At 40.0% G+C, this 20,959-nt stretch overlaps 1 protein-coding gene across 4 annotated transcripts in view; it reads right to left on the reverse strand.

Moving 5' to 3' along the window:
- Positions 1-204: 204 nt before the first annotated feature.
- LOC149718111 (B-cell lymphoma/leukemia 11B-like) overlaps positions 205-20,959 on the reverse strand; it is a 126,394-nt gene continuing 105,639 nt past the window's right edge. For all 4 annotated transcript variants that reach the window (XM_089867502.1, XM_089867503.1, XM_089867501.1 and 1 more), the window contains 3 exons: positions 7,634-8,840; positions 7,195-7,527; positions 205-7,102 (listed from right to left, as the gene is read on the reverse strand). In XM_089867502.1, coding sequence (XP_089723628.1) covers positions 5,860-7,102; positions 7,195-7,527; positions 7,634-8,840 — 2,783 coding nt within the window. In that variant the 3' untranslated portion in view covers positions 205-5,859. The remainder of the gene's footprint in view (positions 7,103-7,194; positions 7,528-7,633; positions 8,841-20,959) is intronic.

Raw genomic sequence — 20,959 nt, forward strand, 5'->3', positions numbered from 1 at the left:
GAACTGGCTTCAACGAAGTCTCGCGCTAAACTGACGAAATAGGCTAGAAATTAGGCCAAATTTTTTTATAATCGCAATTAGGCCTACTTAAACATTACTCCGTGATAACGGGAACCATAAGGATAATAGGTCAGAGACAAGGAGTAATAAATATCGGAGGAACAATTGGTGAAATTAGGCTTATAATAAATAAACTGAGGTCGGTTGTTTTCCATTCCATTATGATTTTTAATTTATAAATCTCAATCCATAAATAAAATTTTGTCTTCACAACATATTTAATATACATGTACATGCAGACATGTTACACGGGGGTAACAAAGAATAACCTCTAATACTGCGCCATCTAGCGTTGTTTTCATTAACCTGTAGCCAATCAGATATTAAAAAATTTATTTTTTTTCTTAAATTTATTTTATAAATCATCACCGTGTGGTACGGTTATACATCTTCGGATCATGAGGTTTACTGTTTATTTATTCATTTATTTATTTATTTATGTTGGATAAATACGCAATTGGTCGTCGTGAAAAATAATCAAGAAAAAAAAATAAAACAATTCAAAAAACAATTAAAAAAAAATTGAAAATACATAAAGATTTTTGCACTTGACGTTTGGCCAGAAGTTTTTTCATTTCATTTCATTTATAAGTCATTTCTCTTATAATTCTATTTATATAATAATAATAATAATAATAAAATGAATAATTATCTTAATTAATTTTTATTTAATTTTACCCTTATATTCGCGATTATTTTTTAACCAAATTTAATTTATTTATTTATTTATTTTTTTTTATTTTTTGGTTAAACGATAATGAAAAAAAAAATTACAATACATATTCAAGGGTAATTCATTCTAAATTCATATAATAATAATTAAGAGATTAAAAAGATTGAAAATAGAAAAAAATGAAAATAACAAACAAACAAAGAAAGATTACGCGGAGATAAACACGAGTAAACAAATCAAATACGATATTGAATTCATACGTAATAGAAAAACAAAAGTTTAATTAAAATTATTTCTTTTTAACACTAGAAGTTATTTTCCGTTTATAAAAAAATCAAACATTATTACGTCATGTTTAAAAAAAAACAACGAAGAAAAACAGTCTTTGAAAAAACAAAAAAAATCTATCATTTCACTCAAAATTAATTAAATTAAATTAAACACGAAAAATTAATTATATTTAATTAATTAATTAATTAATTAACTCGCGCACGCCCCTTACTTAAAAATCCAACGCGAGCTAAATTTTTAATCCTTTTTTATTTCCGTTTTATTTTTTAAGAACTATGTCTGCAAATACCTATATATATTTTATTCGGAATTATTTTAAACGCCCTTTTTACAAGTTCACATTTTTGTCTAAAAAGTCTCTCTTTGGATAGAAAATAAAAAAAGCAAATAAAAAGTTTAAGAAGAAAAATTTCTATAAATTTCTCCGATCTTTTAAAAAATTTAATTTTTTTTTATTTTATAAAAATGAGCGACCCGCGTCAGGAAAAATTAATTTTTTAAAAATAGCAAAAGGTCACCGGATTGAACAGTCCCGAATTTTTAAACGTAAACCGACACCTCGAATCGCTTAATAATATTTAAATAATAGTTGGAAGAATTTATAGTTCATTTAATTTGGCAATTGTTTCTTTTAAGCGATTAAGAGGCGGAGCTACGTTTTAATTATCGGAACCAGGGGTCTGACGCGGATCCCATTTTTATTATTATTCATTAGGAGATGTTTTAATTACGTTTTTATTATCAAAAAATTGATCTTAAACCCCTAATTTTAATTTGTTTTCTTTTTAATATATTTCTAGATCATAATGGGTTCTTTTCTCTTAAATTTGTCATCAATTTTAATTAATACATAGGAACCCTTTTTTATTTTTTGTCACAATTATTCTCGTCACGCGTTTCAAATCCATTCGATCTTCATTTTTTTAAAAAGTTTAAATTTTGTTTTTTACCAACGTTACGGTTTTTGGGAAATTTATGAATATTTTTTTTTATTTTTTGGGGGGAAAAACGGGAATTATTAGGGATTATTCGTATTTTTTCTTTTTATCTCCAAATATAATTTTTATTTCCCATTTTTTTAAATTTAATTTAAATTTTTTTTCCGGACAATTTTACGTACGCACAAACAATCAACATCCAAAAACTATTTTATTTTATTTATTTATTTTTATTAGGAATTGGTTTTAATTATTATTAATTTTTTTTCGTATTTTTTAGATCAATTTCTAAAAAAATGTTTGTTATTTTTTTTTTATTCCCATCATTTTTCATTCGGCTAAAAAATTAATTCTTTTTTTTTTTTTTGTTAAATTGAATTTATGACGTCATGTACACCCTTAATTTTATTTTTATTAAATTTTTCTTAATGAACATTGAGCGCTTTTATTTATTTTTTAAATAGATTTCATTTATCTTTAATTATTACTATGATTTAAAAATTGTTTGTTTTAATGCGGGGATGATTTGGGTTCTTAAATTTAAATTTAAACTTAAAATTCTTCCAAATCCAAAATTTAACCTATAACGTTTGTAATTTTTTTTATTATTAATTTTTCCCCAAATTTTCACGGATTAAAATTAATTATTAAATAATTGGGTAATTGGGGGGGGGTTTAATTAAAACCAAACGGCAAACATCTCTAATTAAAAACTAAACTTTACAGCGATTCTATAGCCAACAAATTGCTAAAAAACAACGGGACTTTTCTTACGTACAATATTGCTGGGAGCGGTTACGTCATCGTTCAAATTTAACTTAAAATTTTTTAATAAAATTGATTTAGAATAATAGAAAAAAAAAATTCAAACTAAACTCGAGCGACGACGCCTCCGAATTAAAATAATTTTGACGTTAACGAATTATTCAATTTAATTAAATTTAATTTCATTTCAAATCTTAATTACTTCCCTTTGCAAAGCGCAATTATTTTTATTTGCAAAAAAAATATAGCCAAGCGCGCAAAGCCTAAACATTTAAAAAACGAATTTTATTTATTAAAATTTATCACGAATATTCTAAAAATTCGCCAAGCGCGAAAAAACTCCGATGGAAATTCGACGAATGCATTCGATTCTCTCCAGAATGTTAATCTTATTCAGTTTCAATATTAGTAGAAGAATTGAATATATTCGTGGCTGGCATTCTTATTTAGCAAAAGGGGAAGCGGTAAGGGGGTCAAAGGTTATAAGGGGGGGAGGAACCGAAAGTAGAATTCTTAAATGTATTCACAGACATACGATTTCTTAATTTTAATTATTATTATTACTTTTGTACTTGATTCTTTGAAAATACACGTCGGGGAATTAAAGGCAGCGTTCGCTTTTAAAACGCTTAGAAAAAGTTTTATCTCTTATTCGCGTTTAAATTCTAACAGACAAAAATATTTGACACGAATTATTTTTTTATTTTCGTATATTATTAATTAGTAGTAATTATTAATTATTTTACAAGGACAGCTTCGTTTTAATTACGCGCACGCGCACGCCTGTCATTAATGGACAAATCCAAATAAAAACATTCGACACCGTTTACGATTCGTTACAACCGATTTGTCTTCCTTATTGAGCTTTCGTCACGTGACTCGTTTAATCCCCCTAATATTAATTAATTAATTAATTAATTCGAGGGGCTAATAACTTAAAAAAAAAACTGAGAAAACCGAGGGGTTCTTTACTATTTAAACTCACTCCCGAAATGATAAAAAACGAGATTGAAATTGATTGATTGATTGGTTTATTTATTTATTTACTTATCTCTTACGCGTAATTAATTCTAAACCCAATTAATTTAAACTTAATCTTAATTAAAGCTGGGAAGACGTTTATGACGCGATATGACGCTCACGTTATAATTTTTTGGGGGGAGAGGGAGGGGGGAGGAAGACAAATTTTAAGCAAAAGTTTTAGAAACGTAGTTGACAATGGGAAGCCTTAAAAAAAATCTTAAAAACGTGTCAATTAAAAAGGGGTTTTGTTAAAGTAAGTTGAAAAGTTGGACAAAAAAAAATAAAAAGATGGGTTGAATGTCGACTAAAGAAAGAAAGAAAGAGTTCACAATTTTTGGGAAATAATTTTTTGCTTCTCGCCACACGCGGTAGTAATCAAGCCCAACTGTCAGACACAGAGATAGCTTTTCCTTTTGAATTTGGTTTGAATAAAATAAAAAAAAGTTTAGGCATTCTCTTCCATAATATATATATATCCTTACCATTCTCTTTCACTCTTTGCGCAGTTTTTTGTTAAAAAGTGTAGTATTTTTTCTTCTTCACAGATGGGGAAAGGGGGAGGGGGGGTTTGAATTTAAGTCTTGTTATATTAAAAATTTCGGCGGTGAATTTTTCTTTTTTTTTTCAATTTTTTTCACATCTTAGTTTTTGGTAATTTCGAATATTTCCAGGGGAAGAAAGATGATCGGTATATATGTATATGTATGTATATAGTCTCTTTATAGTATTGTATTTTTTGGGGGGGATGAAAATTGTAGCCAGGCACTTACGGGGAAAAAATGAATAAAGAACGAAGGTACGACATTTTCACGTTTCATTTTTTCTTTTAAAGTTCTTTCAAGTCAAACGTTTCCGATTACGAAGTTTGCGTTTTTTTTAACCCTTTTTATTTAAGGAGAAAAACGATATCTCAGTTTTGTTTTTGAAATACCAAAAATTGGGAGAAATTTTTTAAAAATTAATTTAAACTTCGGTTATTTTATCTTTTTTGTATAAGGGGGCGTGTCCGTAGAGTTATATAACAGACGTAAGTATGACGCGTGTTGTTTTGTGGTGGTTGGTTGGTTGGTTAATTTTTTGTCGCGGACGTGACAGCGTTACAAGCCTATAATAACAGTACGAAACGTGACATCACGCGAATCCTACACAATTACGATACGAGTCGTACTTACGGTTATTATAGTACTTTCGTTACACCGAATTTAATTTAAAATGATTGTCTGGTAAATTTGGCTAGTTTTATAGGAACAGTTGTTTGTATGTATGTTTGTTTGTTTGTTTGGAAATATATATATTATAATTAAGGGAGTTTGGAAAATAAGATTTGAGGAATCTTTTAAACTATTCAAAAAAAAATAATAATAATTAGATTAAATGGTTTTCCGTAAAATTCAAATTAAGCCGTGAAATTATTCCGAATAAATAGGCCTAATTAAACGAATCAGATTGAAAGCAAGCCGAATTTAGCCCCCCCCCCTTTCCTATAAATCTTAAAACGCGAACGCGGATAATATAATAATTATATTCAAAATTGACTTCAAAATAAAAGGAAAAATCGGAAAATATCTTCTTTTGGAGAATTAATTAAAAATAAAATAATTGATTGGCACCCAAGAATTTCCGACTCGTTAATTACTTATTTAATTAAGCGAGAGAGACCAAATGAACTTTTAAATAAAATTTTTTATATTAAAACTAGAAGTCGTTTTTCTCATTTGATCTCGATTACGGCGGCGCGGCGGCATCAGAAGTTAATAATGTTTCGCGGATAAAATTCATTCGCGTCTAATCAACTTCTGACGATGGATGATTTAATATTTTAATTAAACGAAGTTACGCTTTTCTTAGGATCGTACCTTGACCGAATTTACGCGATTTTGAATTATTTAAAAATTTAATTACCGGGACAAGACGACGTAAATCGGGGAAGGCCACGAGAAGAAGAAAAGTCCACGACGTTGTTCATGTTCATGTTGCTGTTGTTGTTGGTGTCCACCCGCTCATTGTTACGAAGAGTCGGAAACGATGTGTTTAAAGATGGCGGCGGGCGGAAGGAAGGAGGGAGGTAGGGGTAGATGACGATTTGATACGAAAAGGGTTCGGAGGAGGTTAAAGAAGTTCTTCTTTCATATTATCGGAATCTCTTCGACTGTCGTCCCTGGATTCCTCCGAGTTCTGTTCACAAATGGACAGGACGTCGTTGTCCTTGTAACTACTAGAGTCTTTTCCGCTTAGTAGGGGGAGGGGCGAGCGTCCGTATTGTTGAAGAATGTCCTCGGAAGCGCGTCCGTCGTTGGAAGGTTGTCCGCTGTCGTCCTTCCCGTAATCCAAGTGGTCCTTGTCCATCAAGGCCGATCCGCTGGAGGAATTCTGGTTGACGACGCATTTCCTCATGTGTTTTTCGAGCGTGCTGGGCACCGAAAATGGCATGTCGCAAAAGCGGCACCGATAAACGTCCTTGCCGACGCGACCGTGCGTTTTCATATGACGCGTCAATTTGGAACTCTGCGCGCACGCGTAACTACAAAGCTCGCATTTGTAGGGCTTCTCGCCCGTGTGTGAGCGACGATGGACCGTCAAGTTGCTGCAATTCTTAAAGACTTTGCCGCAAAACTCGCAAGTATCGTTTCGCCGGTCCGTCTTGGGTTTGTTGGCCACGCTCGGACTGTTTCCGTTTCCGCCCGAGGAGGAGAGGCCGCCGCCGCCGCCGCTTCCGGGGAAAGTCAAGGACACGTGAGAGGTGGCGGCGGCCGCGGCGGCGGCGGCCGTTATTAAGCTCGAGACGCCGGAGCCGCTGGTGCCCGGCCTGGGACTAAAGCGGCCAGCGCCTCCCGGCGTCACCGATTTCAAGGCACTTTCGGAGGTGGTTTTGAGTCGAAAGAGGTCCGGCTCGCTAGAAGAGACGCCGTAATAGAGGTCGCGGTGTGACGAAGGAACGGACGGTAACCACAGGCCCGCGTATAAAGAGTCGCGGGACTCGCGGCTATTGTCTCTCAGGTGATGGTGGTGGTGATGGTCCAGTTTTAATCGCTTGTTCTTTTCGAGCGGCGATTCGAAGGCGCGCGCCAAACTCAGTCCGAAGTCGAGAGCGGCCGAGCTCCCTCCCACCTTGTTATTGCCTTCTTCCCGAGAAAGGGGTCCGTTTTCGTGCGGACTGTTCGGTAAGATCAACTCGGACGAAGCCGGACGCTCCAACTTGACACCGGAGTTGGCGAAACTCTCTTCGAGCGCTTGTCGATAAGCTTCGTTATACTGCTGGATGTTCGATAATCCGATTTTTTCCATCACTTCCCCCAGAACGGACTGTCTGGCTTCGTGGTGGTGGTGGCGACCCCCGCTAGCTAAACTCGAACTGAAAAGAAATTAACCAAAGACTTTATAAGTACTGGTCCAATTAAAAAATAGGAACAAAACTAATAGAAGAAGAATGATAGTAAAATTTACATTTCGGCGGGTTCCGATTTTGGTTCTTTGTTGTTACACCTCAAGTCTGCCGGATTGGACGATTCGCCGACGCTTTTGTTGGTGGTCAAGTCTTCGGCGATCAAGTCGGTCGAATTCTCGTCTTCATCTTCGGGTTCCAACTCTTCCTCCTCATCTTCTTCATCCATGTCGTCGTCATCCTCGATATCAACCGCCTGACTATCGGAATTGTTGCCGTCATCCGCTTCTCTCTCTCGATGACGTTTCCTCGAGCCATTCTCGTTTCGACCGCCCTCTTTGTCTTCGTCACGCGAAGCGCGACCTTCGCCCCCGGCGGCCGAGTCCGGCGTAGATCTGAAAAGGAACCAACCATCCCAAGACGGGTACTTTATTAGCTAATGAACGTCTTGAGCTTTTGGTGGTTTATAATTTAGTCAAAAGAATTCTAGGAGAATCTTACCTGGCGGAACCCATACTGGTGTTCTCTGATATGGTAGAGTCTCCGGGGCTTTTATTGCGATGAGTTTTCATGTGTCTCTTAAGTTTGCTGGCTTGCGTACAAGCGTGTTGGCAAATCTCGCACTTGAAGGGTTTCTCGCCCGTATGCGAGCGTCGGTGGACGACCAGGTTGCTCTGGAAGCGGAAAGCCTTGCCGCAAAACTCGCACCGCTTGACTTTGGGGGAACCCTCTTGAAGATCGTTATGGGTACTGCCGCCTCCTTTACTTCCGTTGGAAGAGGGCGAGCTCGAGCGGAGGACGATTAAGGGCGGCTTTTCCTTCTCGTTCGAGGAAGACGAGTTGCGCGATTGAGCGTGATGGTCCTTGCTTTGTTGAGACGGTGTCGGCGTAGAAGGTTCCGAAGAAGAATGGGACGAGGCGTTCGTATTCGGGCCACCGTGGTGACTTCCCCCGGAGCCGAAAGGCGGCGTGGGTTTCCTCGGCGAAGGGGTCGCGGCGGTCAACGCGGCCGTATTGGGACTAGTAGCCCCGGCTAATTGCCTGAGCCTTTGCGAATAAAAGTCCATCTGCGGTTCGAAAGAGAGTCCCAAAGGCGGGACCCGGATCTTTTCGAAGGCGTGATGAGTGTCGAAGGGATTGAGGGACGAGGGTCCCGTGGCACTAGTGGTTGTTCCGCCGCCCCCTCCACCGGCGGCCGTGATACTCAGCGATCCGTTGTTGACGGCCGACGCCTGGTTCGAAGAACTATTCAACGCCGAGGTACTACTGTTCAACCTGGAGTAATGTTCGCTTATCAGTCCAATGTCTTGACTAGATGGACGGGAAAAGAGGGCACTGGCGGTGAGCGAAGAACCGACGAATTGCCTTTCTCCGAGAGGAACCCGAAGCAGTTGAGAGGTCGTGGCGTCCAAGGCTGTGCCCGCTCCCCCCAAGAAGGGCGCCAGTGACGAGACCGATGACGCGAGCGTATTATCGCGCGAAGGAAGGCAACCGAGTACGGAAGAAGCCGATGGCGTCGAACGATTCGAGCAGTTACCGGCGCCACTCGCTGCCGCCGCCGCGGCGACAGCCGAAGCGGACGACACCAATAAACTACTGGACGTGTCCAAGTAGATCTTTAATCCGTGCGTGTTCTGAGCGTGTTGGAGCAGGAGCCAAGCCGACGGGAAAGATGACTTGCAAGTTGAGCAAATTAAAGTGGTTGGTTCTATCGAAACAAATGAACGAGAAAAAAAAACAAACGAGCGATATTAGAAATATGGTAATTAAAACAACCCAATCACTTCCAACTCGGCAACCGATAAAAAATTAGGTTAACCTACATGTCACACTTTAAAAAAAAGTTAAGATCTAAATTATAAATCTTGTAAAAAAATCCGTACAAGTTCATCTTTTGAACTTAAAGACTCCAAAATTGAAAAGTGTTTAAGAAGTTTTTAACTTGGCATAGGTACTATCTTATTATAGTCATTGTGTTCCCAGAAGTTTTATCGGAAAAGGAGCATCCCCGTTCCAAAAAATTGAGACTCGGGTAGCTCGGGGAGAATGGAGGAAGGTTTAGTTGGTTATAAGCCTACTACAAGTTTCTTCCATTGGCCAGGAAATTAAAATATTCCTGTGCCGGGTCATCAATGGAGAATCAATCAATGTCAGGAACGGCACGCGCCTCTCTCTCTCTCCTTCTCTCGTCCCACCGGTATACCAATTCCGTTTAGCCCCCCAACTATTCTCCTTAAGTCGCTTCTTCTTTGGGTTCAACCCGTAGATTAGCGCTCGGGACCCCCGCGTAAAGCTAAAACCTATAATAGCAGAGACACTACGTACTATACGAGTCGAGCAACCAGGACGCCAAACCGATAAACGAGACAGTTTTCTTAATGAGAGACCGACAGAGAAATGCCACGTGATACTGCTCAGCCACTCATAGATATAAGAAATACAACTCGGTTCTTTAGTAGACCAATATGTTCGAGAGTAATTTCCTTGATCAAAACAGAACTGTTCTTTCAAAAACGAGTGAGACACGTACGGTCCAAATGGAAGTTCATTGAAGTCGAAATCAGGGCAAGGGGGTAGGTGAACCGTCCGTCTCTCCCAATCCAAGGGGACGCGACCGTTAGGGACTAGCAGAACGGGTGGTATTAGAAAAAAGTAGGGTATAAGGGGAGTTGGATCGGTAAGTTCCCCAATGACGTATTCGCTAAGCTTTTGGGTGCGGGGTGTAGGTGAGATAGTCGTCGAGACCGGTGTGTTCCTTGGGATGGGGCAGCGGAACTATTTCTACGTCTCAGCTGGTGACACGAGGAACATAATAGATCATCCATCACCCGGCTGGACACTTTAGAAAGTGCCAGCGAAGAGCCCAAAACCCGTCGACGTCGCCGCCGAGTTTTTTGCCCTTTTCTTTTAGAACAGGGAGTCGAAGCATACTCCGAACAACGGGATCACTGTCTATAGAAAGCCAGGAGTCCGCGGCGAAGAAAGGAAGGTGGTCCTGGTATTCCTGGACAGCAGACAAGAGGAGGACGCTAGTTAGTATTAGCCAGAAGGAGAAGCCAATGAGCTAGATCTATATTTCCTTTTTTTTTCCAAGGATTTACGGCAAAATCAGGACTAACTAGAAAACTCTACAGAATGAAGACACGTTCCCATTACCCCCCATTGTTACCTAGAAGTCATCAAAGAAAATTAATATAAAGAATCGAAACTGGTCCCAATCGTTAACTATCTAACCAAATGAAGCATTGTCTCGAGGTACACCTGAACTGATTTAAATCAAACTGCGCTTGGTAACTCCGGAATGGGGTTAAAGTCGTGAAAGAGTGCGAACGGGGTCTTCGATCCAGTTTTGGTTGGGCACTGGCCTTATATAAGAGAGAAACTTTTTGGGGGACCGGGGGGAGGGGGAGTCCCTTCGAAAAACGAATCAACGATCCGCGTCAATTAAGAAAGACTGGTGCGCGCGCTAGGCATGCCGGGAAGGGATGGATACATTGGGGACGTAAGTTTCTTCTTACCAAAAAGCGTATCACCCGACCGCTTTTAAAAAATTTCCTGGCTACAGTTTGAATTTCCAAAGTTTTAGAGAGACGATGGGGGTGGTGATGCTACAATTTACTCCACGGTGTGTGTTGGTATTTAGTGACGTGGGATTTAAAATTCTCGAGGTGAACGTAAAAAAAAAATAGAAGTCAGGCGTGTCTCTGTGTCTCTCTCTCCACGCAGTCCGTGTCGGTGGTGCAGGATCGAGGGGGTTCCAGAGAATCCCGGGGAATCCGAAACGGAATTCTCAAGGGTAACCTAAAAATCTGTCCCAGCTAATGAAGAACGCTTAATAAGGGAGGCGCGTAACTCTCCGCGTGCCGCTTCTTTATGAACTTTTAAAACCCAAAACTTACGAGAGAAAAAAATAAATTTGGGGAAAAATAAATGGATTCCCAAAGCGTTCCTTCCTTTTTACGGGTGGGGTTGGAAACCAAACTTATCTACCAGGATGAGGATGGCTCTGTTTGAAGTTTAAGCTCGAGTATATACTTTTGGAAATGGGTGAAATAGCAACAACCATGGATGGTAGGTAATTAGCACAAAGCACCCTCCCTCCCCCAACCCGCGTGTGTTGTTTTATTTCATTCCATTTCCAAAAAATAAGTCAAATAATTTATTTCATTACTACGTGAATATTGAACGCGGTATATTGCAATCTTCTAATTAAAGCGTTAAGTGCTTTTAAAACTTTTAATCATGAAAAAATTCATGAAAATTTTAACTAAATTCGAGGAGTTGAAAAATGGTCTGGTTTCGTCGATCAGATGTTGATCAGTTAATGTAATAAATTATCCTAACCCAAATGAGAACTCTTCTAGGCGCCATTTCAAGTTACTAAATTGTAGTCCTAGACATTAGTTGGCAAAAGAGTTCCGTCCGTGGAGAAATTACCTCCAAAGGAAACAGAAAAAAACTGAGGGAGAATAAAAGAGTGTCGAACTTTTTGGCTAATTGGTTCCAAACTATTCCGTCGCTCTCGCTAGTGTCACACACTCGTCGTCGTCTCTGTCTCTAATGGGGTTCAGTTGCCCCCCATCCCCGAAATTATAATAAGAGGAAGTAAGTCCGAAGGTATTCTTCTATTCAGCTAGCGGGATGATGAAAGGGGGCAGTGGCGGTGGTCGCAATGGGGCCAATTTACCCCAAATCAACAATTATAATCTCTTTACGCCTCTCGATTGGATAATTAGAGGAAACTTTGTTTGACACCGGCTCAGCTAGAAGTAACTCCAACCGTCCCCGATCCAAAAAGCGACGGAGGTAGGTAAGTAGGTGGCATAGGAAAAAACTCGGAACTCGGGCTTAATGTTACTTCTATAGGCAAGGCTTAGCGATGGTCTCTGCTGGCCATTAACGCGTTAAGAGAATGAGGAGAGTATATCTCTTTTAGCTACAATGGGAATGAAGGAACCAACCTTTCCCCCTCGAACCCACCTCAGGTTATCATCAAAGTTAGGGGTCGTCTCGTCAATGATAATGACCGACAGTCCTAAAACTATTACCAAATGAATGCCCAGAACGGAATTACGAAAGGGGTACGTACATTAAGGAACCAAATTGGAATTAAGCCTATTAGAAAATTCGGTGCCCGTGTCAAGCAAGGGCTCACGCTAAATTAGTGATCCATACGAGCTAAGGAATAGTAAGTTGCAAGGGCTCACGCTAAATTAGTCACCCATAAAGGTTAGTTACTATTTCTCAAAATGGATGAATACCAAGTTTAATTCTAACGCAATTACTTGTCAAAAGTATACGGTCAAACGTAGGTAAAATTCTTTAAGTTTACTTAGTTTTCAAACAAGGAGGATTTATACCTTTCACACAAGGAGGCGAGACTAAGTATGGTCTCCACTTTGGGTCTGGCCTCATTGTGTGTAAATGGTATGAATCCTCCTAGGCAGAAAACTATGCATAATTTAATTATTAAACAAGAATGCAAGCTCGATATTGAACCAAGTGTTATATACTAAGACTCACGAAAAGACCCTGCACCTAGGTGTATCCCTACTATACATTCCATATCCCCTAATTTAAAAGCAGTTTCGTGATATTTTGGGGTGAATTTCACGGATTAAATCCCAATATGGTTCTTTTTTTCTGTTCTGGTGTCGGTGGTGGTCCCAGAATTTATGAGCCGATGACTATAAAAGATTCCGAGTGTACAAAACCGTGTTAGTAGACCCCGGGAGTGTACCACGTGACGTACTTACCGCGTTACTAGTTCAAGAGCCGGCGGCGGGGGTGGACTTGGGTCCCATAAATCGGAATATCCCGAGTAGCCCCTTGCCCCCCCCAATCCCCTCCCGTCCTGACAAGGGCGCCTATTTCTATGACAAGTATAAGTTGACATTGGGTAAATACGTCGGAGTGATAGGGAAAGATTTGGACAGGCGACAATCGTGTTGAACATATATTTGGAGAACTCAGGTTAAAAGGGCCAAGATGGAGATCGTATTGTACCATTTTTTGGGACATAAAAACGAACACGTCGTCCGCAACACCACCACCACGTGCGTTGGGTGGGTGGGTGGCTCTCGCGCCCTTGATATCTTTATCACCTCATAAATAACCTGGAATAAAGTGGTCTAAAGTACGCGGGATTTACAAATAAAGGTATCACAAAACGGACTAAGAGTTACTTGTTAAAGCGGCGTTAAGTTAATGACACTATCCCTTTGTATTAAAGAGAATTAAGACACTATCCCTTTGTATTAAAGAGAATTAAGACACTATCCCTTTAGAATCTCGCAACGTGATTTTTAAGTTGGAAAGAAAAAATTATTTGTCCGTTAAAAATTGGGAAAATTCGTCGGACACAAATTGATATGCGAATTATGAAAAGGACATCAGCACTACCTTAAAGGTAGGCATAAGGTATATTTGTTAACGTAAAAATGGGGGGGGGCGAGTATAGGGGGGTTTTTTCGGGTGTATAAATTTGTTTGAAAAATGGTTAACGTCCGTCCGGTGTATGGGTGATGAATGGTTTAAAATGGAGGTCCATCAGGAACCCAGGACGACTTTACAACAATTACCCCCCCCCCTTCTCTTTCTCTATCAGAATGGACAAAACCCCCTAAGGTCCGAGTCAAAAAAAAAAGGAAGGGGCAAATAATGTCCTTTTATAATGGTTTTCAAGTTTCTCAACCCAAAATCGGTGGTCCATCATGAATCCATATTTTTCCCCGCGCGATGCCCGCCAGCCAGCGGACAATGCAAAGGAGTTCGACGCACCAAAAGCGATTTTAAAAAGGACACCAGGTGGCGTTGGTCCATCGCTTACAAATTGGACAGACAGTACAGTATTCGAGCGTATAACCTTTTAGCGGTTGCGACCTCTCTCCTGACCGTCCGTCCAGTCAGTCAGTCAGTGTATGGTCCATGGGTTCCCAAAGAGATTTAACATTTTGACTTTGACCTGCCCGGATATAGACAAGTCTCAAAACGAAACCCAGACATGTCCATATCCCCCTTTTGTGTCCACCGCGCCGCGATCATATAAACCCTTCAAGTACGTTACCATCCATCCATTCCCTTTTGGAAACCGGACATAAATGGTCAATAAAGAACGAAGCTAATTGTCACGCGACCCTTTCCCCCATGCACCGTGAAAAACTTCCTGTTTATCAGTCTGGTTTTGTAGTTTGGCGGTCAACACCAGCTCATCGGGAAATATCAATGAAGAAAACAGATTGCGGTGTCCGAGTAAACAAACCGCTACAGTTGTTTACAATGTACATATAACAAACAAAAACATATTGTTAATCTTAATCAAATAATTACTGGTATTGAATAAAGTGCGATGTTAGGGTTCAACGTTGTTCGGAGTTGATTCCAAATTTTCCCCAACCTTAAAATCGATTTTCTTTTTTTTTTTTAAGTTTTTTTCTCTTTTAGGTTGGGTTGGGTTGGGTTGGGGGTTCTCTGGCTGCAGTCTGTACCATTAAAGTGGGAGTGGAGGGGGGAGAACCGATAAAGGGCGGGGGGAGAGGAGGGGGTAGCAAATTTGAGGTCTACTTGACGGGGATCATGAACATTAGAAAACGGTTTATCATGTTGCTCAAATTTATCTTTTTCTCAAAACACCACTGGGGGAAAATAAAAACTTTCCTCCCGGCCCCTGTAAGAGAGCTTCTCTAAAAGTCCGAGTGTCCGCGGAGAAGCCACTGCGCTGCTCTACAATGTTACAATGTTTTTTTTTTTTAAATTGAAAAAGACTCAACGCGCGGTTTTATAAATTATCCAAACCGCGTAAAATAGAGAGATTCTTTGTCAAAAATTTTCGTTATCTCTTTCTTTCTATTTCAAAACCATTAAAATGGATGGATCGTCCCTCGGTTAGTTATCTCCCAGGACAAATCAGAAATAGCCACGCATCACGTATTAAATTTTAACAAGAATCTATTTCATTTCATCATGAAAATTATAATACTACAAAGTTATTTCCTCTTAAGATAATTATATTTTAAAAAATGAATAAATAGAGTTTAATTAACAGACAGAAACGGGGCAGCCAACGTGAGGTTCGCCGAACAAATAACAATAAGAAAAATAAGGAGATTTATTTCATTCAATAAGCCTAAGCTGACCATAATTTAGAGTGTAAATAAGTCTAAATAGAATATTCTGGCCAGAATTAAATATATTCAAGTTTGTCTCTTTCCTATTTTTTTTTTTTTTTAAATTTCGGAAGGGGGAAAAAAAGATTGAGCAGTTTTAGGAAACCGGACCACGTCAACTATAGAATACAGCTCTTTTTTCTTTAAAATACACCCCGAGGTTTCTCATATTATATTCTATATATATATGTTTTTATCAGTTTCTAAAATCCGTTAGTCTTATCTCAATATTACCTCCCCCACTTCTCCATGTTGTGCCTTCCTTGGAAAAATTTTAAAATGAAAACTATATCCACGTGTATAAGAAGGATGATTGTCCAACCCCTCGGTATGGAGTAGCACAATCCAGCACGCGTAAAACTGGGGGTAAACCCCCCCTCTTCTTCTTCTCCGTGATTCGCCACAATAAACATACATCACGATTCGAGTCACAAGGATGAAAAATGATTTTACTTTCAACTTTTTTTTCATCCTTCTCTCTCTCCATCTCTCTCACTCTCGGTGCTCCTTTTCCCCCGCTACGGATCTCTTTCCTCTTCCCACCGTGTTTTCATACAGTTTTGGGCTATGAGAAGGGCATTTTTAACTTTTTAAAAAAAAACCGTCTGTCTCGGAAACTATGGGAAAATGACGGGGGCCTTTTTTTTAAATTTTTTGGAAGCCATAGCCGGAAGGAACAGTAAGGAAAGCGGGGGAGGGAGGGGCAGGGAGGGGGGTACGTGTGGGTGGTTGGTCCCCCTTGGTCAGGGACTGGACCCCCATCACGTCACCCATGGTCCAGTTTTAAAAATATATATATATAAGGAGTCAAAATTTTTAAAGTTTAGGGGACATCGTTAAAACCATAGAATTTAAAGTGATTAAGAACAAGTTAAACACTACCTAATTCAACGAACCGTGTATTTAAATTAGTTCCGCTAAAATAACGCGTCGCCCGGAAACCAACCCTTCATTACATAGTGTTTAATCAGAAGTAAATTAATTTCCAAGTTTTAATTATCTTTGTACACTCTTCTTGAACCATTTTAATTCACTTTCTTTTCCAAAAATTAATCTACTTCCCCTGTTCATTCTTTCTTTTTTTAAACTTAACCGTTAATTGAAATTAGGGCCCTAGTCTAGAATAGTCTCATATCATCAAACACCTCGTAACGACCCAGTTTAAAATCTGAGGGGATTTTCCCCCATTCGCCTCTACGCCCCCCTCCCATACTCACCCCCGACAAAAAGCTTTGTTAAAAAAGGGAGGAAAAAGATTAAGGTTTTTTATCCAGGGATACAGAGGCGGGGGGGATGCCCCCCCCCCACATCAAGAGGATGGAGGATAGCTACAACAGTTCACCCGGAACTGACGCCACTGCACCCAGAGATAGCGCGAGCGCTACCAAACCCCCTACCCCCGAGAGCCCCAGTTCAAAAGATATGGAGGGAGCGAGATGATGCTACGAAACACGGAAACGCAAAAGTACAACAGAAGCGGACAGAATAATGCAAAATACAAAGAAATTAGTATCCCCAAGTATAAGCGAATTAAATTCAACTTTCAATGATTAGTACAATGTGTCCGAGTGGACCTTGTAGTTCTCTTTGTGCGCCATTAGACACCAAGAAGGTGAACGAATACAATTGCTCTAATTGCACAATATTGACCAATTGAAGGTAATTTTTACGGCTACAATAATTATTTCTGTGGCGTAGGTATGTTAACACTGGTCTCCGCAGTGGTCAATTTAAGATTGTAAACGGACTATACGATACTCTGGCCGTTATGACGCGCGAAAAGCAATGGATAGATTCTAATATTGGAGCTGGGCCACCACCACTATACCAGGATTTTGACGATTATTCATCTTCATTTAAGTCCCTCCCGCCCGCCTGCCTCCAACAATCCCCTTCTTCCCTTCTTCATCCCTCTACCATCATATACCATTTTTTTTTAAAGTCAAAACCAAAGATTTTTTTTTAAAAAATCCTGGTTTTCATGAAGGGCCAGTGTTGTATATATACAGACCCTTTTATAGATGACGCGAATTACGCAAGATGATGCTTGGTACGAGGGGGGGGACACGAAATAAGGGGGAGAGCCCCCGCCGAGAGGCTACTCACATACCAGAAAAAGAACCATTCTAATTACATTCCCTACCCGAGCCTATAGCTGTAAACGTGAAGCGAGTTCACTGAAATAGTTTGGAATGGCCTTGATATACTAGAGAGGTTAACACTAATCGTTCCGTTATTATATCCTCCCAGTTTAGTATTTAGCGTTTTAAGTGTGAGCCACTCCTCGTCGGACACTGAGATTTTTTCAGAATTTTTTTAGAGTAGGGGCGGTTGGTTTTCTGGTACGATCGGATCTTCCCGGGAATGGGGGGGGGGGGTTTGGGTAACGGTGGTCATAGCTTTACACGGGCGCGCAAAGTGAAGGGACGAAGAGCATCAACGGGGGTCATCCTTGACGTAATGACCACATATTTTCTCGGCCAGTCGACTCGGATATACCCGAGGATTCCCTTTAAAGAAATTGAATGACAAAGAGTAATGGATTGAAATGGACCTACAACTACAACTACCACCAACTCTCCTACCCCCCCCCAACGCAACCCCCTCTCTGTTTTAAAGCACGAGCACATCCATTTATATAAACTAGATATATTCCTAAAATTCAATCCGAGTTTGCTTCGAAACAGAGCCCGTAATCGTAAGTTCAATCTGGGTTTAACTTTATTAACTATTCCGATTGGATTTAGAATCGCGGGCGGACATGGTCAACCGATAATAAATACAGCAAACTCCGGCCTGTTCAACGTGAAATATTTAATACGAACGATACCATTTCATGTACACGACTGAAATTGATCCAAACAAGTTAAGAATTTGGACTAAGCCCTATTCTTGGACAAAGTTGGACGAGGATTTTTTTTATCATTCTTTTTTCTAATGAAATGAAACGGTGTCCGAAAATAGTTGACTTAAGATTTAACCAGCAGATCCATCAAGTAGTACACGTTACTGATGGTTAATGCCGCGCATGCATTTTTTGTTTTACTCTATGTAAAAATAACCGAGAGGAGAAAGAAATTTATCACGGATTGAAAATACAATGATATCTCACGATACCACCACCAGTCACGCGAAAAAGCCGTACCCTAATTTGTGGTCCTCGCGCGACGCTCATTGCACGGAGCTCACCTTCCCATAACAAATAGCTTCTTCTCACGATATCTAATACTACAGGGGACAGACAGCCCGGTTGTTCGTTAGTACATACGTGCACCTCTATATCATAAATACCATGTACAATAATTAAAGCGTGGGTAACACGATACAAGATGGATGATAGTTAACTAGTAACCAAGTGTCCAAGTGCAGTAATTTGGAGCCATGCTAAGGAGAGCGTTACCGACTCGTGTACCATTTTAATAGGTCAAAAATTGAGTTTCGGAGCCAGACAGATCTAAAAAAGTACAACAAAAAAATAGGCCCTGGTATAAAAATTCGATATCTTAGTCTATATATGCGGGACCAGTAGGGGTAAATTCGCAAATTCTGAAGCTGATATCAGTTGAACTGCTACCGTAACCGTACCATTTTCCTAATGGAATGCAGATGCTATAAAACGGGGTGTATACTAGACGGACTTAAGACTAGAACGCCACGTGGTGGTGGTGGTAGTGGCAATGGTGTTACTTTAGGGGGTGCCAAGTTCGGATAGTGACTCGGAGCATGCAGGCTAGATCTCGTTAGGGGCTCGGGCGAGGTGGTCTCATCTCCCTCGGCGTTAGGTGGTGGTGGGGCTGGTACGGAGAAGAAGGGTGCAACGAGAGGGGTTCCCCTATCAAATAGTTGAAGGAAATCCATCCAGGGGTACGTACCATCACCAGATGCAAAAGGGGCTGTCCCCCCACGTTGACTACCACTGTATTTCTTACGCATCAAAAACCCTCTCCTTTTCTCCAGTTTAAAAAATCGAAAATCGACCCCTAAAAAGGGTGACTTCACCCCATCTCAAACCCCCACTCCAACCCCCTCTCCCTTTTGGTAGTCAGTCGTTGGATTAATATCATCTTGAGTACTCGAGCCGCTGCATGCATCGACCCCTATCACAGACTAGCTGACTGGGCACAAGCGCATGCAGACTTCAGACTTAAGAATTGAATGTTAAGCCTAATGTACCCGTGATCGGTTCCCATAGTAACCAACCATCCAACAATCAGTTCTTTCACTATTTACTATTTATCCTAAGCCTAACTATAGCTACGGTTCGAAATAAGAACTACAGTTATTATCACAGACTAAAAATGCGTTCCATCGCAAATTTTTTTTACTCCGAAAGGTCTTAAAGGTCATAACCCGAACGCCTTAAAAAGTAACCGTAGATGTCTGGGGCCCATTGTGACCCCCAGAAGACGGACTAAAGAAGAGGAGAGGAGAGAAAGCGCGGGAACCCCTACGCGTGGAGGATGGATAGAAGGGAGAGAAAACATTTTTTAATTTAGTTCTAAAATTTTTTAGAAAATCCAATTTATGTGACCCTTCTGATTCCGGGGAAGAATGGGATCTAGAGTTTTGTATTTTTGGGGCATCGTAGTTGGGGGTAGGGGTCGGTCCCTGGCGCTATAGGGATGACGGATTCTTTATACAGTCAAAAAAGTGATCATCGCTCACGTGATCCTAAATCTCTAGAGTGTCTGACGGGAGAACTATGGACGGCGCATGCGCCAGCGACGACATTGGGGATTACTATTACCGTACCAAGCGCGTGCTTACCTACAATATATATATATATACACATACACTTTTTCCTATAATAATATTGTGTCGAAACGAGGGGCTAACCACCAACCGATAAATATTTAAATATTAGTGATTATGATAATTAAATTTAAACGGGGTACGGGCCAACTCCCAGCTCTCAAAAACCAGAAATTATATAAATTCGGACCATGTAACGAAACCGAAGCTGAAATTGCAAATTCCAAAATTTCCCAGTCACGCCAAATAATTATGGGTATTATGAAATGACATGCGCAGATCAATGAATTACTTGAAAAGAATAAAAATAAGTGAATAAGAATTCGAAGAAAAAACGAACTTTCTTGCAGGGGCGTCAATACAATTATTAGGCACGTTTTCAAATACAAGATTCAACCGCGCCACGAAGAATTGTAAAAGCAAAGCAAAAAACACCAACCTCACCCCCGAAGTCCATAACTAAGATATTCTTCTTATGGAGGTCGAAATCCTACGCAAAATAAGCTCAAAACAATCGATAAATAGTTTGTGTTTTTTAAAAGAAGAAAAATCACCTGACCCCGTGAAAGGCGCGACGCTAAATTTCCAACTGTATAATTACACGAAGCGACCGCGTGAATTCACAATATTTCTCATTGAATATTGGATATGTTACGCAGAGTGAGTGTGGATAAACATTGGGGACTTATTCTATAGGGTGTGTTCAATATTCATGTTTCAATATATAGTTGGACAACCCACGTAGGACGAGCCAAGCAAGCCGTTGGGTACAATTTTTGTAAAAAAAAAATATTTGAAAGAATAGCATCTTATAGGCGATGGCTCAAAAATTAGGGAAGCGTTTTCCGTCCGTCCACCACCGCCGAAACATTTTGGAAAAACACCCTTTTAAACCCGAAAGAAGTTTAGT

Source organism: Phalangium opilio, unplaced genomic scaffold, assembly GCF_054372755.1.
Source record: "Phalangium opilio isolate 3A_F unplaced genomic scaffold, DU_Popi_V2 ptg000002l_1, whole genome shotgun sequence".
In the NCBI taxonomy this organism is placed as follows: Eukaryota; Metazoa; Arthropoda; class Arachnida; order Opiliones; family Phalangiidae; genus Phalangium; species Phalangium opilio.